The 21,277-nt window shown below is 35.0% G+C and overlaps 1 protein-coding gene across 3 annotated transcripts in view; it reads right to left on the bottom strand.

Annotated features, from left to right (window-relative positions):
• Positions 1 to 540: 540 nt before the first annotated feature.
• MCHR2 (melanin concentrating hormone receptor 2) overlaps positions 541 to 21,277 on the bottom strand; it is a 67,799-nt gene continuing 47,062 nt past the window's right edge. For 2 of the 3 annotated variants that reach the window (XM_045391279.3, XM_005552284.5), the window contains exons 4-6: positions 18,578 to 18,772; positions 10,009 to 10,128; positions 541 to 3,244 (exon numbers count right to left, since the gene is read on the bottom strand). In XM_045391279.3, the coding sequence (XP_045247214.1) occupies positions 2,929 to 3,244; positions 10,009 to 10,128; positions 18,578 to 18,772 (631 nt within the window). In that variant the 3' untranslated portion in view covers positions 541 to 2,928. The remainder of the gene's footprint in view (positions 3,245 to 10,008; positions 10,129 to 18,577; positions 18,773 to 21,277) is intronic. The other variant, XM_045391280.3, reaches the window with a different exon arrangement.

The following is a 21,277-nucleotide window of genomic DNA, read 5'->3' as shown; positions in this document are numbered from 1 at the left end:
AATCAGATATTTCTTCAAAATTTGACAACTTTTAGAGCATAATTATACAATCTTGATTTACTCAGTAAACTTTTAAGTATTTGTTATAGCTATTATCAACTGTATCAGTGTTCCACAGGGACTATGGTTTGGTAGAAAGGACTCAGGGCTGGTTTGTAGCTGCTTTTTAGGTGTAGGTCTCTAGACACACAATGAACTGTGTTAAAAATAATTTGGTTTAATTGTGGCTCATTTTTCTCACCTTTAACACTTGATAGTCTCTAAAGTATCTTTCAGATTCAAGGTTCCATGAGCCTGTGACATTATAACCCACAAAAGCAGTAATTTCTGGGACATAATACAAGAGTCTAGGTTTCTGACAATTTGGTATGATAACGAGTGCCTTCAAACTACTGGCCATATTTAAGATACATTTTACTAATTCTGAAACATTTGGTCTTTGTTCAGGAGAAACTATTTCCATTAAGAGAATATAAAATCCCTTATAGAAAATCTTAAAAGTAGAAGCTACAAGCCAGAGGTAAATTAATATACAAGCAATTCTTACTCATTCATTTTTATTAATTGATGATCAAAGTTTAAACGAGGCACCTACAATTGAATAAGAATAGAATAAGGATACAATTATTATTTGACTGAGTGACAAATACCCAACTATCACTATTAACTTCATTTGAAAGTAAACCTGTATATATATCATGGCCAAACATATAAAACACATAAAGAGTCTCTATCAAACCACCTCTGTAAATCTGCATATAAATATGCTTATGCATAGAAAGGCTATATAAAGGGACAAAGATAAATTTATTAGTCACCCTTTTTATTTTCTACTTTGATTAAACTAAAGCTCCTTATGACTCTTAGTAAATATAATTTAAAATAATTCACTGACCAATTGTTTGAGGACTATTGGGAATGCTACTAGAAAAAGGTCTGTGGTTTAAAACTGAGTCTTTAAAATCATAATATTTTTCTGTATTAAAAAAGACAATGAAAGTAAACAATTGCTCTTCAATTATCACATAATAAGATATTTCTGACCCATTGTGCTGGGTCTTCAGAAGTCAGTATTATTCACTGAGTCTGAGCTGTTGCACCTTAGAAAAGTGAGAATGAAGACCCCTGAAATTGTGGCCATGACACAGCTTCTCATTGACGTTTTACAGGAGCATCCAGCTGCGTATGTAGGTCTCTAGACCTCAGCTATGGAAATAAAATGTTTCAGATGTGTAGTTCTCATGTTGTTTACGGAGCCATTCATCCAGATATGCATTTAGATACTATCCAGTTCTGAAATTGTGCCTAAAAATTCTAGAGTAAAATAAATAGGGTTAAAAATCACGTCTGGGTTGATTCAAATACAAGTTTATCCAAACACAATTGAGATATAAAAATGGAGATCAGATATAAAAATGGTTAAGTCTTTTTCTAAAAAGGGCTGATTGAAAATTGGTTTCAGATGTTTATGGAGTAAACAAATTTAATGTATTTAGATGAAGAAGGTGGGTTTACAGACTTTATCCACAAACAAAATAACGATATTTGTCTTAGTGTAGAACCCAGGCATTAAATGCATTGTTTGCTTGCCTAACTATATGTAAGTCTAAAGAGGAAAATATAATGAATACCTATGAAAATTTAAGGGCTAATTACTTTTTGTACCTTAGAACAAACATGTATACTGTAACCTAAAGGGAATGTTTCTTGGTTTTTGTTTTTTTGTTTGTTTTTTGAGATGAAGTCTCACTCTGTTGCCCAAGCTGGAGTGCAGTGGCGTGATCTTGGCTCACTGTAACCTCCACCTCCTGGATTCAAGCGATTCTCCTGCCTCAGCCTCCTGAGTAGCTGGGACTACAGGCACGCACCACCATGCTCGGTTAATTTTTTTGTATTTTTAGTAGATACAGGATCTCACTATGTTGGCCAGACTGGTCTTGAACTCCCGACCTTGTGATCCACCCGCCTCCACCTCCCGAAGTGCTAGGATTACAGGCATGAGCCACTGAGCCCGGCCAGGAATGTTTCTTAATGAAGCTTAAAGTCCAGAAGTAAGGTATTATTATTAAAGTGTAGATACCAGTTTCTACAGTTTGCAGGTGTGAGAACAAAGGTAATCCAAAAGGATGCTTAAACATCAACTCGTTTCTATCAGACTTTAGTTCTCCCCTTGCAGGGCTATAGGAGAAAGCAAAAGAAACTCCAAGTTACTGAGTTCTCCAGTATAATAAGTAAAGGTTGCCAAGGTGGTGCAGTAGAAAAGAAACAGGCAGAGCTGAACATTATTAGCCTGGCTCTTAGATAGCTGTTGCAGCATTAGGCCTAGCATATCTCCTTCCTGAGCCTTAGTAAACAAAGGTAATAATACTTATTTCATAGGTTTGTTACATGTAATCTTACACATTGCATGTGTGCAATAAATGGTAACTGTTATCTGAAAGGTAGGGCTTAGTTGTTGAAGGTATTAGATTGGACCATATAAAACCAACATATTTGTAGATTAAAAATAGCCAAATTTCAGACTTCACTGTGAGGTGATACCCTCCTAGGAACCTTGAGGAAACTGTTACAGTGAGGCCACAGTGTGGACGGCAAGGTCAGGTTCCTTGGTGAGTTTTGAGTCAATGGTCATGGATGGCCATTTGCATTAGTGACTAGTTTATAACATGCTGGAATAATATATGCCATCATGAAGCTTGGGTATCTTAGACTATCCCATTCCCTACCCACAATATAGATTAATATTTTACATCTTGCTAAAGTTAGCATATTAAACTCATTGCATTTGCATGGTTACACTTCTGTTCCATGCTGCTAAGAGTCACAAGTACACAAGAAAAATGGGCATAAACATATCGGTACACCTGCCCTTTCTAATAATACCAGTAAGATAATCATGTCTAGACTCATGGTGATCCATGTACTTTCCTAAAAGTGTGATTTCAGAGTGTTTCCCATATTTTTGATTTCCTTGTCAGTCACTCTCCTTTGGATTTGAGGCAGACGTTTCTGGAAATTTCCACTCAGCAGGATGTAGAGAAAAGGGTTAATGCTGCTGCTGGCATAGCTGAGACAGATGGAGAGGTAATAACCCACATAGAAGGCCAGTGTGGGCTGTTCCATCTGTAAGTTCACCAGTTGTATCACATGATAAGGGGCAGCACTTAGGATAAAGACTGCCACCAGCACCAGCACCATCTTTGTCAACTTCATCACTCTCTGTTTTGGTACGCTGGGATTGCAACTGCAAAGGAAACATTCAGATAGACAGGGTATAAACAACCATAGAAATCATGGGGCAATGTGTTCCTAGAATCTTTTGGACAGTTCATAATGGCTTTGCAGTGAAATATGAACCTCATTATTATATTCCTACTTAGTGCATTATGATATATTCTTTTTTATTATTGTTGAAAACTTTCCAAAGTTTCCAAAGCTGGAACAATTTTTTGTTGTTATTTTTTTTTTAATTTTTTTGTGGGTACATAGTAGGTGTATATATTTATGGAGTAAATCAGATGTTTTGATACAAGCATGCAATGTGTAATAATCACATCATGGAGAATCGGGTATCCATCCCTTCAAGCATTTATACTTTGTATTACAAACAATCCAATTACACTGTTTTAGTTATTTTTAAATGTGTAATTATTATTGACTATAGTCATCTTGTTGTGCTATTAAATGCTAGGCCTTATTCATTCTTTTGAACTATTTTTAAATACCCATTAACCTTCCTCACCTCACCCTCAGGCCCCTACTATCCTTTCAAGCCTCTGGTAACCATCTTTCTATGCTCTATGTACATGAGTACAATTGTTTTTATTTTTAGATCTCACAAATGTGTGAGAACATGTGATGCTTGTCTTTCTGGCCTGGTTTATTTCACATAACATAATGACTTTCAGTTCCATCCATGTTCTTGCAAATGACAGTATCTCTTTCTTTTTTATGGCTGAATAGCACTCCATTGTGTATACATACCACATTATCTTTATCTATTGATCTGTTGATGGACACTTAGGTTGATTCTAAATCTTGGTAATTTATATAGCCAAGCTTTTCAACTTGATGTGATCCCATTTGTCCATTTTTGCTTTGGTTGCCTGTGCCTGCGGAGTAAGAAATTTTTGCCCAGACCAATGTCCTGGAGATTTTCTCCAATATTTTCTGATAGTGGTTTCGTAGTTTGAGGTCTTAGATTTAAGTCTTTAATCCATTTTGATTTTTGTGTATAATGAGAAATAGGGCTCTAGTTTCATTCTTCTGCATATGGATATCCAATTTTACCAACACCATTTATTGAAGAGGCTGTCTTTTTCCCAGTGTATATTCTTGGAACCTTTGTTAAAAATGAGTTCATCGTAGGTGTGTGAATTTGTTTCTGGGTTTTCTATTCTGTTTCACTGGTCTACGTCTCTGTTTTTATGTCAGTACCAGGCTGTTTTGCTTACCATAGCTTTGTAGTATTATTCGAAGTAAGGTAGTGTGATTCCTCTAGTTTTATTCTTTATGCTTGGGATATATTTGGCTATTCTGGGTCTTTTGTGGTTTCATATAAATTTTAAGATTGTTTTTTCTATTTCTGTGAAGAACATCATTGGTATTTTGATAGAGATTGCTTTGAATCTGTAGATTGCTTTGGGTAGTATGAACATTTCAACAGTACTGATTTTCCAAACACTGAATGTGGAATATCTTTCCATTTTTTGGTGTCCTCTTCAATTTCTTTCACCAATGTTTTATAGTTTTCATTACAGAGATCTTTCACTTCTTTGTTAAGTTTTTAGGTACCTAATTTTATTTGTGGCTATTATAAATGGGATTACTTTTTTATTTCTTTTTCAGATTGTTGACTATTGGCATAAAGAAATGTTACTGATTTTTGTATGTTGATTTTGTATCCTGAAACTTTACTGAATTTGTTTATCAGTTCTAATCTTTTTTTTGTTTGTTTTTTGTGGAGTCTTTAGAGTTTTCCAAATATAAAATCATGTCATCTGTAAACAAGGATAATTTGGTTTACTCCTTTCCAATTTGGATGTCCTTTATTTCTTTCTCTTGTCTGATTGCTTTAGCTAGGACCTCAGTACTATGTTGAGTAACAGTGGTGAAAGTAAGCATCTTTGTCATATTCCAAATCTTAGAGGAAAGTCTTTCAGTTTTTTCCTCATTTAGTATGATACTAGCTGGGGGTCTGTCATATATGGCTTTTATTATGTTGAGGTATGTTCCTTCTATACCTAGTTTTTTGAAGGTTTTTATCATAAAGAGATGTTGAATTTTATCACATACATTTTCAGCATTTGATATTTCAATTTGATATATTGAATTTAAATGATCATATGATTTTTATCCTTCATTCTGTTGATATGATGTATTACATTGATTGATTTACATATGTTGAATCATCCTGGCACCCCTGGGATAAATTCCTCTTGGTCATGATGAATGAGATTTCTAATATACTGCTGAATTTGGTTTGCTAATATTTTGTTGTGAATTTTTGCATGAATATTTATCAGAGAGATTTGCCTGTAGTTTTCTTTTTTGTTGTGTCTGTCTGATTTTGGTATCACAGTAATACTGGTGTTGTAGAATGAGTTTGGAATTATTCCATGCTCTTCCATATTTCAGGATAATTTGAGTAGAATTTGTATCAGTTCTTTAAATGTTTGGTAGGATTCAGTGAAGCCATTGGGTCCTGGGTTTTTGTTTCTTGGGAGACTTTTTATTATGGCTTTGATCTCATTACTTGTCAGTGATCTGTTCAGATTTTGGATTTCTTCCTGGTTCAATCTTGGTAGGTTATATATGTATAGGAATTTGTCCATTTCTTCTGGATTTTCCAATTTAATGGCATATAGTTGCTCATGGTAGCCTCTAATTATCCTTTGAATTTCTGCAGTATCAGTTGTAATGTCTACTTTTCCATTTCTGAATTTATTTATTTAGACTTTCTCTCTTTTTTCTCAGTTAGTCAGACTATAAGGTTTGTCAATTTTGTTTAACTTTCAAAAAAAACCAGATTTTCGTTTCATTGATCTCTTGTATTGTTTTCTTCATTTTAATTTCATTCATTTTTGCTGTGATCTTTATTGTTTCTTTCCTTCTACCAATTTTGGGTTTGGTTTGCTCTTCCTTTTCTAGTTCTTTAGGGTACATTATTAGACTGTTTGACATTTTTCATCTTTTTTGATGTAGGCACTTAGAGCTATAAAATTCCCATTTAGTACTGCTTTGCTGTATCCCATAGGTTTTGGTATGTTGTGTTTCCATTATCATTTGTTTCAAGAAATTTTTCAACTGTCTTAATTTCTTCATTTACCCACTGGTCATTCAGAAGCATATTTTGTAATTTCCATGTGTTTTTATAGTTTCCAAAATTCCTCTTGTTATTGATTTACAGTTTTATTCCATTGTGGTCAGAGAAGATGTCTGGTATTATTTCAATTATTCGAATTTTTAAAGACTTGTTTTGTGACCTAACATATGCTTTATCCTTGAGAATGATCCACATGCTAAGGAAAATAATGTATATTCTGCTGTCATTGGATGAAATGTTCTGTAAATATATATTAGATCCATTTGGTCTACAGTGCACATTAAGTCCAATGTTTGTTGATTTTCTGGCTGGAAGATTTGTTCAATGCTGAAAGTAGGTTATTGAAGTCTCCAGCTACTATTATATTGGGGCCTATCTCTCTCTTTAATTCTAATAATATTCGCTTTATATATCTGGATGCTCCAGTGTTGGGTGCATATATATCTTAAATTATTATATCCTCTTGCTAAATTGACCCCTTTTTATCATTATATGGTGATCTTGTCTCTTGTTAAAGTTTTTGGATTGAAATCTATTTTGTCTGATAAGACTACTCCTGCTTTTTTTGGTTTCCATTGGTATGGTATATCTTTTTCCATTCCTTTTTTTTTCAGTCTATGTCTGTCTTTATAGTTGAAGTGTGTTTCTTGAAGGCAATAGATCAACAGGTCTTGTTTTTTCACTCAGTCAGCCAGTCTTTGTCTTTTGATTAAAGAGTTTAGTCCATTTACATTCAATGTTGTTATTGATGAGTAAGGACTTACTCCTGCCATTTAAAAATTTGTTTTCTGGTTGTTTTGTGGTGTTCCCTTCCTTTTTTCTTTCCTTCCTGTCTTCCTTTAGTGAAGATGATTTTCTTGGTAATACGATTTAGTTTCTTGCTTTTTATTTTTTGTTTATCCACCGTATGTTTTCTGAGTTGAGGTTGCCATAAATCTTACAAACACTATCTTATAAGCCATTATTTTAACCTGATAACAACTTAACACTGCATAAACAAGCAAAAAGAAAACTAGTAAAAATTCTACACCTTAACTTTGTCTCCCCAATTTTTAACTTTTTATTGTTTAAATTTATATCTTATTGCATTATCTATGTCTTAAAAAGTTGTTGTAGTTATTATTTTTGATTGGTTCATTGTTTAGTCTTTCAACTTATGGCAAGAGTGGTTTACATATCACAGTTACATTGTTATAATATTCTATGTTTTTCTTGGTACTTACTATTACCAGTGAGTTTTGTACCTTCAAGTGATTACTTATTGCTCATTAATGTCCTTTTCTTTCTGATTGGAGTACTCCCTTTAGAATTTATTGTAAAATAGGTCTCGTGTTCATGAAATTCCTCAGCTTTAGTTCATCTGGGAAAGTCTTTATTTCTCCTTCATGTTTGAAGGGTATTTTTGCTGGATATGCTACTCTAGGGTATACTTTTTTTTCCTTCAGTGTTTAAATATGTTATGCCACTCTCTCCTGGCATGTAAGGTCCAAAGTTGGAACATTTTGAAAGACCAAATAAATAACAAAGTATTAAATTATGACTCAATGTATGAAATAACTATATCAGTCTATAGTAATACAAATAATATTGAATAAAATGAGGAGAGAAGAGCCAGACCTTCTTTACAGAATAATTCCAAATAATATGGGGATTCTTATATAGATACTCCCCTTTCAGAAGATGGAGCTTAATTCCCACCTTCCTGCTTCCCCCTTGAAGGTAGGCTATGTTTAGTAACTCATTTCCAAAGAATAGAATAGTGAAAGGGATAAACAGTTTCATGGTGGAGAAACTTAGCAAACACCACCTTAGCCAGGTAATCAAGGCTAGAATCAACAGTGATGTAATGTAGCCATCATGTGACCCCTGATATGCTGTGATGAGAAGAGTTGATTTTTAAAAATAAAAACATGTAAGTACAGTTGAGTAATGATACAATATCAGACAAACCCAGATTGGGAACATTCTACAGGATACCTGGCCAGTGCTCAAGACTATGAAGGTCATGAAAAATAAGGAAAGAGTGAGAAATTCACAAATCAGAGGATACTGGGAAGACGTGATAACTAAATGCAATGTGCTATTCTGGATTGAATCTGGAATAGATTTAGGACTTTAATGGAAAAACTAGTGAAGTCCAATAAAGAATGGAATTTAGTTAACAGTAATGTACAGAAATTTTCTTTGTTTTGACAAATGTCTTAGGTAATGTAAGATGTTAATTATGGGAAAACTGAGTGAGGGGTAGTTGGGAAACCTCTATACTATCTCTGTATTATCTATACTATATTTTTACTATCAACTTTTTAAGAAATACAAATTATTTTAAAATAAAACATATTTTAAAACTCATACATTTAATCATGTTATGTCATATTTAGGCATTTAATGAAAATTTCCCTGGGACATGAGGGTAACAGATGAACAAAACTTGGAAATAATTTTAAAAGCATGGGAGCTAAAAATCATTTGATTCTCCTGCAGTTTATCAGAGTAGGCCCTATCATTCCTCCAATTTGCATTTTGACGTGTATGAGATTTGTTTCATAAGATCCTCTTTAGCATTTCTGAGAAAAATGTCAGGAGCAAAATGATCTGATTTGGAGAACTGTTTTAGAAAGGCTCAAGCATTCTCTCCAGCTGTTGGTATCTTTAATATTCCATATGATTTCACTTTAACCTTCTCACCAACTCAGCTCCCTGGGATACATTTATAAGCTATGTTTTTTTTCTGTAACTGTGGCTACTTCCTTTTTCTTCCCAAATGGACCATACTTTACAAGTGTAAGACTTTCAAAGAATTCCAAGTAACTAGGTGGTAAAAAAAAAAGTTGTGAGCCAACAGACTACTTACAAACCTTTGGTTCAAGGGTTTGCCACAATTTTTGAGGAATGGTGGTTAAATTGTTCACATTTTTTTAAACAAAAAATTTGTAAAATTTGTAAATTTGTAGTGTGCAGGGAAACCCAGCAAACTTGCCTTTCCAAGAGAAACACAAAAATATATTTACAATATAATGTTTAATGAATGTAAGTGTGTTTTTACCCAACAGGTTATATAATTACTGACTTATTTATTTGAACAAGTAGATTGTGGAATACACAATTGCAAGGTGAAAATAATTTAGATTTATTTATGCAGTTTTAGAGACAAGTATCTTCACAGGTTCTTCTCAAGTTTATTGACTTTAGGTTAAGTCTTTGGTTTTATTTGCTCCTAAATAATCTTTTAATATTAACAAAACCCATCTTTTAAAATTCAAATATTAATGAGACTTTTCTCCTCTAAATTAAAAAATTGAAACACAAAAATTAAAAGGTTGCACATAACATTTAAGATATTTACGTACGCATGCAACTCTGCAAAATGTGCAATGAAAACAGTTAAATAACTGTTAATAACAAAAATAAAATTATTCTTTAAATAGAATCTTGAGTTCTGTATGCATTTTAATGAAACCATTACATCAGTGATTTTTAACATTTGTCACTGAGAGATTCTTAAGCAGTTCATTTAGTACATGCCTTATTTTCCGAAAGTTCTTTCTATAGACATATATCAATGTCGACATGTCTAAGTGTGGTATGTTTCAAGTCACTGTTGCCTAAGTTTCTATTGTAGATGTCTTAGACTATATAAACTGTTCTTTTAACAAATAAAGCAAAATATGGCAAACACTTACCATCTGGCATCCTTATTCTGTTGATACATCTCCCAAGTATAGCATAAAATTAAAATATAGCACACCAAAATCAAGGGTAGAGGGAAAAAGAAAGTTGTTATTGTCAAATAAAGTGTATACCTGTAAAATGAGAGAGAGGGGAGAGAGAAGAGAGAGAACAACACCATTACATTAATTGGATTAGGAATTGGCTTTTGCAGTTTCCGAGGCATGATTCTTTCATTTTTCAGGGTCCAGGATAAAAGTCCTTGTGGATCTCTGGTTGCTTTATTGTAGAGAAGCCCTGATCTTCATTGTTCACCAATAACAATGCTTGTCTTTTCTCTAGCCAAACCCAGCTGTACTGAGTGCAGTATAGGTGAGGCTACCTATCACCAATCTTCAGTGTTTAACAATGACAGGCAACAGTACGTAACGTTTATTATATAGTAGGCACTGTTCTAAGCATTTTTTATATCTTTATCCACTGAATCTGTGAAACCCCATGAGTATGATGCCATTAGTGCCCTTACATTGTAGAAGAAGAAACTGAGGCACAGAGGGGTTAAGTGGCTTGCTCAAGACTACCCAAGCAGTAACTGAAAGAGGTAAAATTTGAACCCAGGATAGCCAATGCTGGTGGGAGAAGTAATGAATAAACAATCTTATCTATGTTTCTTTTAAACAATTTTCGCTGATGCATAATAGATGTACATCGTTTCAGGGTATATGTGATAGTTTAATACATTCATATAATTTGTAAAAATAAAATCAGAGTACTCGGGATTTATCTATCATCTTAACTATTTGACTTTTTAAAAATGCTAGAAACATTAAAATTATTCTCTTCTAGCTATTTTGAAATGTACAATAGGATATTTTAAACTATAGTCATCCTACTGATTCATCAAACACTAGGTCTTAATTCTTCTAGTAAAGTGTATCTTTGTATCCACTTAATCAACTTCTCTTCCTTACCCACTTCCTCTACCTTTCCTGGGATAACCACCAATCTACTATCTTTATGAGATTCACTGTTTTAGCTCCCACATATAAGTGAGAACATGTAATATTTGTCTTTCTGTACTTGGCTCGTTTCACTTAACATAATAGCCTTCAGTTCTATTCATGCTGCTAAAAATGACAGGATTTCATTGTTTTTTATGGATGAACGCTATTCTATTGTGTATATATACCACATTTTCTTTATCCATTCACCTATTCATAGGCATTTAGATTACTTACATATTTTGGTTATTATGAACAGTACAGCAATAAACATGGTAGTACAGATATATCTTTGATATATTAATATAGTTTCTTTTGGATATAAACCCAGTACTGGAATTGTTGGATCATATGGTAGCTCTACTTTTAGTTTTTCAAGGAGCCTTTATAGTGGCTCTAATAATATATATTCCCATCAACAATGTACGAATGTTCCCCTTTGTTCACATCCTTGTCAGCATCCGTTATTGCCTGCCTTTTTGGTAAAAGCCACTTTAATTGGGGTGAGATGATACCTCCTTGTGGTTTTGATTTGCATTTCTCTGATGATTAGTGATAGCACTTTTTGTTTACCCATTGGCCATTTGTATGTCTTATTTTGAGAAATATCTGTTTGGATTTGTGCCCATTTTTTACATTGGATTATTTGGGGTTTTTTGCTATTGAGTTGTTTGAGCTCCTTATATATTCTGGCTATTAATCGCTTGTCAGATGCATGGTTTGCAAATATTTTCTTCCATTCTATGGGTTGTCTCTTCACTTTGTTGTTTTCTTTGCTGTGCAGGCTTTTTAGTTTGAGGTAATCCTATTTGCCCACTTTTGCTTAGGTTACCTGTGCTTTTGAGGTCTTACACAAAAAGTCTTTGCCCAGACCAATGTCCTGGAGCATTTCCTATGTTTTCTTCTTATAGTTTTCATAGGTTCAAGTCTTAGATTTAAGTATTTAATTCATTTTGATTTGATTTTTGTGTATGGTGAGAGGTAGGGGTCTATTTTCATTCTTCTGCATATAGTGTTCCAGTTTTCCCAGCACCATTTATTGAAGAGACTGTCCTTTCTCCATTGTATATTCTTGGCTCTTTTGTTGAAGATGAGTTGGCTATAAATGTGTGGATTTGTATCTGTGTACTCCACTCTGTTCCATTGGTCAATGTGTCTTTTTATGCCAGTACCAGGCTGCTTTAGTTACTATAGCTTTCTAGTAAATTTTGAAGTCAGGTAGCATGATGCCTCTAGCTTTGTTCTTTTACCTCAGGATTGCTTTAGCTATTCAGGGTCTTTTGCGGTTCCACATAAATTTTAGAATTTTTTTCTGTTTCTGTGAAAACTGTTATTGGTATTTTGAGAGAGATTGCATTGAATCCTGTACATTGCTTTGGCTAGTAGTGTCATTTTAACAATATTAATTTTTCCAATTAATGAGCAGGGAATATCCTTTTTTTGCATCCTATTTCTTTCATCAGGTATCTAGGTATGTGCGTATTTTTTTTTAATCAGGGTTTTATAGCTTTCCTTGTATAGATATATTACTTCTTTTGTTGAATTGAATACTAGGTATTTTATATTCTTGGTAGCTATTTTGAAGGCAATTGCATTTTTGATTTCTTTGTCAGATTGTTCATTACTGCATATATAAATGCTATTGATTTTTATACATTCATTTTGTATCCTGCAACTTTACTGAATTCATTTATCAGCTCTAATAGTTGTTTGGTGGATCTTTAGGTTTTTCTAAACATAATATCATGCCATCTGTGAACAAGGCTATTTGACTTTTTCCTTTCCAATTTGAATGCCCTTCATTTCTTTCTCTTGCCTAATTGCTCTGGCTAGGATTTCTGATATTATGTTGAATAAAAGTGGTGAAGGTGGGTATCCTTGTCTTGTTCCAGATCTTAGAGAAAAGGCCTTCAATTCTTCCCCATTCAGTGCAAAATTAGCTGTAGGTATGTCATGTATGCCTTTTGTTATTTTGAGGTATATTCCTTTTATAACCAGTTTGATGAGGGTTTTATCAGAAAGGGATGCTGAATTTTATTGAATGATTTTTTGGCATTTATTGAAATAGTCATATGGTTTTTGTTCTTGGTGCTGTAAATGTGATGTATCAACTTTATTGATTTGCGTATGTTGAACCATCCTCACATTCCTTGGATGAGTCCTACTTGCTCATGATATATGATCTTTTTAAAGTGTTGTTGTATTCTGTTTGCTAATATTTTGTTGAGGATTTTTGCATCTATGTTCATCAGTAATATTGGTCTGTAGTTTTCTTTTTGTGTGTGCCTCTGGTTGGTTTTGGTATCAGAGTAATGCTGGCTTTGTAGAATGAGTTTGGAAGTATTCCTTCCTCTTCATTTTTTTTTTGAAGTTTGAAGAGAATTGATATTAATTATTTAAATGTTTGGTAGAATTCAGCAGTGAAGCCATCAGGTCCTGGACTTTTCCTTGGTGAAAGACTCTTTTTCAGCGTCAGTCTCCTTATTCGCTGTTGGTTTGTTGAGGTTGTTTATTTCTTCATAGTTCAATCTTGGCAGGCTGTATGTGTCCAGGAATTTATTTATTTCCTCTATATTTCCCAGTTTGTTGGCATTTAGTGATGCATTACAGTTTCTAATAACTCTTTGTATTTCTGAGGTTTCAGTTGTTATGTTTCCATTTTTGTTTCTGGTTTTGTTTATTTGGATCTTCTCTCTGTTTTTCTCAGTCTAGCTAAAGGTTTGTTGGTTTTGCATATCTTTTTGAAAAGCCAACTTTTCATTTCGTTGATCATCTGTAGTTTTTTAAGTCTAATTTTATTTATTTCTGCTCTAATCTTCATTACCTCTTTCCTGCTACTAATTTTGGGTTTGGTTTGTTCTTGCCTTTCTAATTCTTTGAGGTACGTTCGTGGGTTGTTTATTTTTAAAGTCTTTCTACTTTTTTGATATCGGCATTTATTGCTATAAAATTCCTTGTTAGTATTGCTTCTGCTATATCCCATAGATTTTGGTATGCTGTAGTTCAACTTTCATTTGTTTCAAAAATGTTTAAATTTCCTTCTTGATATCTTCATTGACTGATAATTCAGGAGCATGTTGTTTAATTTACATATATTCGTGTAGTTTCCAAGGTTTCTCTTGTTATTGAGTTCTAGTTTTAGTTCACTGTGGTCAAAGACACTTGCTATAACTTCTACTTTTTTGAATTTGATCAGGTGTGTCTTGTGGCCTGATAGGATTATTCTGGGGAATGTTCTATATGCTGTTGAAAAGAATTTGCATTCTGCAACAGTTGGGTGAAATGTTCTGTAAATGTCAGGCCTATTAGGTCTAGTGTGTAGTTTAACTCTGCCGTTTCTTTGTTGATTTTCTGTCTGGATGATCTGTCAATTACAGAGAATGGTGTGTTAAAGTCTCTTACTATTATTGCATTGCAGCCCCTCCCTCCCCTCAGATCTATTAGTGTTTGCTCTATATATTTGGGAGCCCCAATGTTGGGTGCAGAGATACTTAAAATTGTTATATCCTTTTGCTGAATTGACCCCTTTATCATTATATAGTGACCTTCTTTGTCTTCTTTTACAGTCATTGATTTGTAGTGTATTTTATCTAAATATAGCTACTCTTGATATTTTTGATCTCCAGTTGTATGGAATGCCTTTTCCCATCCCTTCACTCTCAGGCTATGTGTGTCTTTAGAGGTGAAGTGGGTTTCTTGCAGGCTGCATAGAGTTGAGTCTTGTTTCTTTATCAAGCCACTCACTGCATTTTAATTGGAAAATTGAGACTATTTACATTCAGTATTATTATTGATAAGTAAAGACTTACTACTGCCATCTTGTTGCTTGTTTTCTGGTTCTGCAACTTTTCTCTTCCTTTCTTCTTTTCTTACCATCGTCCTTTGTGGAAAAGTGATTTTCTTCGATGGAATGTCTTAGTTCATTACTTTTTATTTTTAAAATCTGTTATGGATTTTTGCAATGTGGTTACAATGATGTTGACAAAAAACATATATCTTACAAGTTATTCCAAAGAGATGATTATTTATTTTACATCACAAAGAAAATAATAGAAACAAAGAAACAAGTGGAAAGAACTACACTTTAACTCCATTCCCCTACATTTTAACTTTTAGTTGTCTCAATTTACATATTTTCATATTATCTGTCTCTTAACAGGTTGCTACAGCTGTTATCATTTTTGATAGATTTGTCTTTGGGCTTCATGCTATAATTATGAGTGGATTATGTACCAAAATTACAGTATTAGAGCATTCTGGGCTTGTTAATGTATTTAATTTTATCCAGGGGTTTCATACCTTCAAATGTTTTTTTTGCACATTAGTGTTTTTTTTTCCTTCCAACAGAAGAACTCCCTTTAGCATTTCTTATAAGACAGATCTGACAGTGGTAAATTCCTTCAGCTTCTGCCTGTCTGGGAAACACTTTATGTCTTCTTCACAGTCAAAGGATAGATGCAATATCTTGGATGGCAGGTTTTTTTGTTTTTGTTTTAGTTTTTTTTCTTTAGCAGTTTGAAAATGTCATTTTACTCCCTCTTGGCCTATATGGTTTTTAGTAAGAAGTCCATATCCAGATGAATTAGAGCTCCTTTACACGTTATTTGCTTCTTTTCTTTTACTGATTTTAGAGTTCTATCTTTGTCTTTGACTTTTGAAAGTTTATTATCTGCCTTGGGGTAGAGTCTTATTTGGGTTGATTTTGTTTGATGTTCTCTGATCTTCTCATATCTGGATATTTACATCTTTCTCAATTTTTGGGAAATTTTCTGTTATTATTTCTTTGAATAAGCTTTCTACTTCTTGCTCTTGCTCAACTCCCTCTTGAACACTGATAAGTCTTAGATTTTGTCTTTTGAAGTAATTTTTTCTATATCTTGTATACAGTCTTCATTTCTTTTCATTCCTTTTTTTTTCTGATTGTGTATTTTCAAATAACCTGTCTTTGAGCTCACTAATTCTTTCCTTTGTTTGACCCATTCTGCTGTTGAGAATTTTTAGTAACTTTTTCAGTTCAGCAAACGTATTTCTCAATTCCAAGATTTCTTTTTTAATTTTTAAATTATTTTCATCTCCTTGTTAAATTTCTCTGATATATTTCTGAATTGCTTTTCTGTGTTATCTTGGAGATCACTGAGTTTCCTAAAAACTACTATTTTGAATTATCGGCCAGAGAGCTCACATATTGCTGTCTCATTAGGGTCAGTTACTGGTTCCCTGCTTTGTCTATTTGGAGAGATCATGGTTTGCTGTTTGCTGTTGCTTCTTGTGGATGTACAACTATGTCTTTGCATTGAGGATTTGCTATTTATTCCAGTCTTCTCTGTCTGACTTGTTTTGGTTTTTATTGCATATATTTTCTTAGAGAGTCTTTATCGCTAGGTTGTTGTCTCCTTTTGGCTCTAGGTTGCACCTTAAGCCCAGATTTGCTTTCGCTCTAGTAACCCATCAGTCACTGGCTGTCCTGAATGGGGGAGGTCCCAAAGGAGATATCCCAGATGTGTGGGAAGCCTGGCTAGGGGTTTGTCCAGGGGACCTGCTGAATGTACCTCCTGCAGTGTAGTGGTATTGAATAGCCACTCTGATTTAGTGTCTCCTTTGGCTGAGCTACAGAGTAACTGTCCCACCTCCCTACTTTGTCTCTGCCTGTTCTCAGGGATATTTCTCCCTTCCAGCACTTGTGATACTTCCCATAGGTTAAGGCACAGACAGATATTTTGTCAGGGAACCCAAGGTGGTGGGAAAGCTGGTTGTCTACCTTGATCGTGTTTTCTTCAGTGTAGAAACTGTGAGTTGGGGGGAAATTTTTCATGTGTTTGGTGTCAAGCAGAATGGGGGAGAAGGGTGTCATGGATGTGGAAATCTGATTCTATTACAGTCAGCTTGGAGGCTTTTTCATATCTTTTTTCACTACTCTGAAGCCTGAGGAACCGTCTCATCCTCATATTTGAGTTCTGGAGTTCTGGGATATTGCTAATGCTAACCTTGGTGCTGTATATTTGTTTTTGATTTTCTGAGGGCTCAGGGGGGCATTCAGTCAGCTTGCTTCTATGCTGCCATTTTGGAACTGGAAGTCCAGTCCTATCTATGTTGCACTATTATGTTCTAAATGTTTGTGTTCCCTCAAAATTGCTATGTTGAAAACCTAACCCCCGATATAATGGTATGAGGAAGTGGGGTCCTTGGGAAGTAATTAAGTCATGAGAGTGGAGCCTTCATGAATGGGAATAGTGTCCTTATAAGAAGAGACACAAGAGAGCTTGCTTCCTGTCTCTCTCTTTTGCCACATAAGGATAGAATGAAAAGTTGGCAGACTGCAACCTGGAAGAGGGCTGTCATCAGAACTTGATCATGCTGGCACTTTCATCTTGGATTTCCAGCTTCTAGAACTGTGAAAAATAAATTTCTATTGTTTACAAGCCACCTAGTCTATAGTACTTTTTTATACTAAACTGAACAAAACATGCATGTATATGAATTTTATTTTTTACTGGATTAGTGGATTTGCAGGTCCTTTACTGCCATCCTTCTTTGGCTGCGTCCACATAATGCAGAAATGACTCATCTGTTTGACAAGTTATAGAGTCGGAGAAAGGGATCTGCCGGACTGACTTGAGATAGCATATGTAAAAATATCTAACACAGTTATTGGCCATTGGTAGTTGCTCAAAGAATTTAATCATGAACTCCAATTCTATGTTCAAATTTCACATTGAAGACTTTTAATTTCCTTTTAAATTAAAATGCATAAAATGGCTATGGTAGTTGCATTAGTTTCCTAGGACTGCTGTAAGAAATTAGCACAAACTGGATAGCTTAAAACAATAGAAATTTATTCGCTCACAGCTCTGAAATCTAGGCATCTGAAATCAAGGTGCTGGCAAGTTTGGTTCTTTAGAAACTCTGAAGGAGAATCTGCTCTATGCCCCCTCCTACCCTCTCTGCTGGTTTCTGGCAATCCTTGGTGTTCCTTAGCTTACAGATACATCACTCCAATCTCTGCCTCTGTCTTCACATGTCTCTTTTCTGTGTGTCTCTGTATTTCTTAAAATCTGCTTCTCCTTATCAGGACAATAGTCATTGGGCCCACCTTAATCCAGCAAGACCTTAACTTAGCTTGATTACATCTGAAAAAACCCTATTTCCAAATAAGGTCACATTCACAGGTATGGCAGGGGGGAGCTGGTGTAGGACTTGAACATATCTTTATAGGGGACACAATTTCAGCAAACTGCAATTGCATACTGATGAGCTTTGAGTTTGAGTGACTCTGGAAATTCCTTACCTCCCTTGATTGCTGCATTCCCACTGCATCTGGCTGCTATGAATCTTTAAAATCCTATTTAAATATATTTGTGTCCACTGAGGTTACATGATTGAATTCAAAATCTTTTCTAAAGGTTATCCTCTCCTTAAAAATCAAACTATCACCTTGATTGCATGTGTGGAGGGACCTAAGTGGAGATACTGGTGAGAAGAGGATCCACAAGGATACTCTTTGAGGCTGCTCACATGTTGACAAGGAGAATGAAGTAATTCACAACTTAATTCAACTCATTTTTCTTAAGTTTTAACAACTTACCAGAGTACATCGTCAGGGGATGTCAAATCAAAAGCACAACTCTCGACACCGTCTTTAAATTTGATGACCTTCGAGTAGATCCAGACAGGCAATGCCAGGATAAAGGAAGCTGCCCAAAGGCCCAAATTGATCCGGATGGTCTTGTACCTTGTTCTCCAACTTGTCAGTCGAAATGGTTGGACGAGGGCAAAGTACCTGCAAAAGCAGTCAGGAAGAGTTTTGGAACAATCAATAAAAACACTGAGCTCCAAGGATGAAAGGTTCATGACGAGCGTAAATTATTAGCATTATTGTCCTCTCTGAAGCACACCTCTATCAGGGTGAAAGAAAGTTATATTTTTTAAGAGCTGCCTGGTATCTGTAGAGAAAACAATTCTTGGCCCTGCAAGTCTGAATAAACCACTCACTGAAATAGTTGTTCCTTCTATGAACACACTGATAATGGCAAAATTCTGCAGTGCACTCTTTACAAAGGCGCTTGTCCTGTAAATGAGACTCTGGAAAACTTTGTCTCTGAATACGGATTTCCTCCAGGAGGAAATGACCCTTTTCCCAGCAAGATTTACTGACACAGAGGCAGGAAGGAGGAAAATGTGGGGCTAAGAGAATCTCTCAGCAGAAAGGGATTCAGGAACATAGAACAAACATTTTGCCCCGATGGCTTTATACTAAAGTCACCACGCTCATGGAGTTTCAGCTCACAGAAGTCACAGTGAGGATGAACAAGTGTGACTAGTATAGACAATGCAAATTCCTTAAGGAACTTAGGCTAGGAGCCAGAGGGAAGAAATGGGCTAATTTCATGGGGAAGCATTTTTCTTTATTTTTTTTTCTTTTCATTTTACAGCCAGGAAAAAAGTGGTAATCATTAATCAAACTTGAAATTCTGACATATCTAATATATTTAGTCCTCCAGCAAATCCAAAGAATTTTTCAGAGCAAAATGAAAACTGAAGAATGAGAAACAAGAGCTCAGATTCAGAAGGAAGGCCTATTTGAAAAAGCACAGCTTTGCTGGGGGCTGGGGGGTGGTGGAGGATAGTATCAGCAGAAATTAAACAAATGTAAAAATGGTTTTTATGGTCACTTAAATTTCTCCAAGTTTTTGTAAAGCTACTTAATGAAGACTCACAAAAATAAAAAAATTTCCTCTTCTTTTGCCCTTTCAATTTTGCACCAGAAGCAGGACATTTGTATTCAGTTAAGGGGCCTTTGGTTGCAGAGAGTGGTCTGGCCAGGGTTCCTCGGCTACCCATCCTCTGCACACTGCACATGCATTCCCTGTGGCTAAGGAGAGAAGGGCCTCTTTTCTCCCTGCTGGGGAAGTGGATACCGTAGTGACTGCATAGCAGCCCAGCCGTCAGTTTTACTGGAATTATAGGATGATGAAGTCATGGGATCAAGCAATTAAGGAATCTTCTCTGATAGCATCCCTCCCCAACTGAAAATCTTTCAATGGTTTTCTATAAATTCTCAGAATTCCTCCCATGTTCCACAGGTCTTTTTTTCCCACCTGGTTCTGCCTGCTGCTCAAGCTGGAGCCTGTGCCAGTCTCTCCCTTGACTTCCTCAAGCTCTTCCCCTTTCAAGGTCAGGTATATGCTGTGCTACCTGCCTGGCGGGATCTGCTTCTGCTTCTTCCTGCTCTTCCTTCAAGACCCTATTTAACCGTCTCCCTCTTAGGGAAGACTTGTTTGACCACCCATTCTATACAAGGGACCACGACTGTAAAAGAATATTATAGGGAGACTCTATTTTTCCTTCCTAGTGTGTTATCACTATGTGGAAATAAACATTTACTTGTGGGACTCTTCACTTAATGTCTGTCTATGTCACTAGAATGAAAGCCCCACGAGGGCAGGAGCCTTGACTATTAGTTTAAGGCCACTGTATCCCCTGTGTCCAACAATCTCTGGCATATGGTTCATGCTCAATAAATATTTTTTGAATAAATGAATGAATAAATTGCAAATTTTGGCTCCTACTTACTGACTCCTGATGTTTTAGAGAATTTATTTATAAAAGTAGCCACTAATGAAAGTCTAGGTAGCTTTCATTTGAAAGCAAACATTTTTGACATTTTGGGTGTTTATATATTGTTTTTGTATGGCTATGGAGGTAGGAGCCGACTACTAGATATTCTACACACTTGCAGTTATCACTAATTAGGGAAAGCAAAATGAGTTATTGGAAACACTTGAAATGTATGATCCATTAAATTGGCAATTAAAATGATTTAAATATGTAAACACTAAGGCATACTGATGGCACCGACATTTAGTTATGATCTTACAAAGCAAGCCTCATTTCTCTCTTACAAAATTGCAGATTTTGTTAAACTTTAATGATTTTAGTAGAGTTAGAATTACAAGAACTGTGAGGAAGGTAATGGTTCAGTTTTATAGCCTCTTCATTTGTTTCTTACCACCTGATTTTCCAGAGCGAGGGGAAGGAAAGGGCAGATGTCTTAAATGTGAAATGAAATTTTAGCATACTATGTCAATTGGATTAAAACCAAACAAAACAAAAGACTACGAGTAAGATACACACGCATGCATGTGTGTACATGTATACATACAGAGAAAAATCTGTCAATATTAAAAAATATACACAGTTTGTCTGTTCCAAGGCAGAAAATGCCCATTCACTTCATTTACAGTAAAAGATTTACAGGAGTATACCCCTCTTTTTTTTTTTCTCA

The sequence above is a fragment of the Macaca fascicularis genome, chromosome 4 (genome assembly GCF_037993035.2).
Source record: "Macaca fascicularis isolate 582-1 chromosome 4, T2T-MFA8v1.1".
Classification (NCBI taxonomy): Eukaryota; Metazoa; Chordata; class Mammalia; order Primates; family Cercopithecidae; genus Macaca; species Macaca fascicularis.
This window is presented reverse-complemented; position numbering and strand designations above follow the sequence as displayed.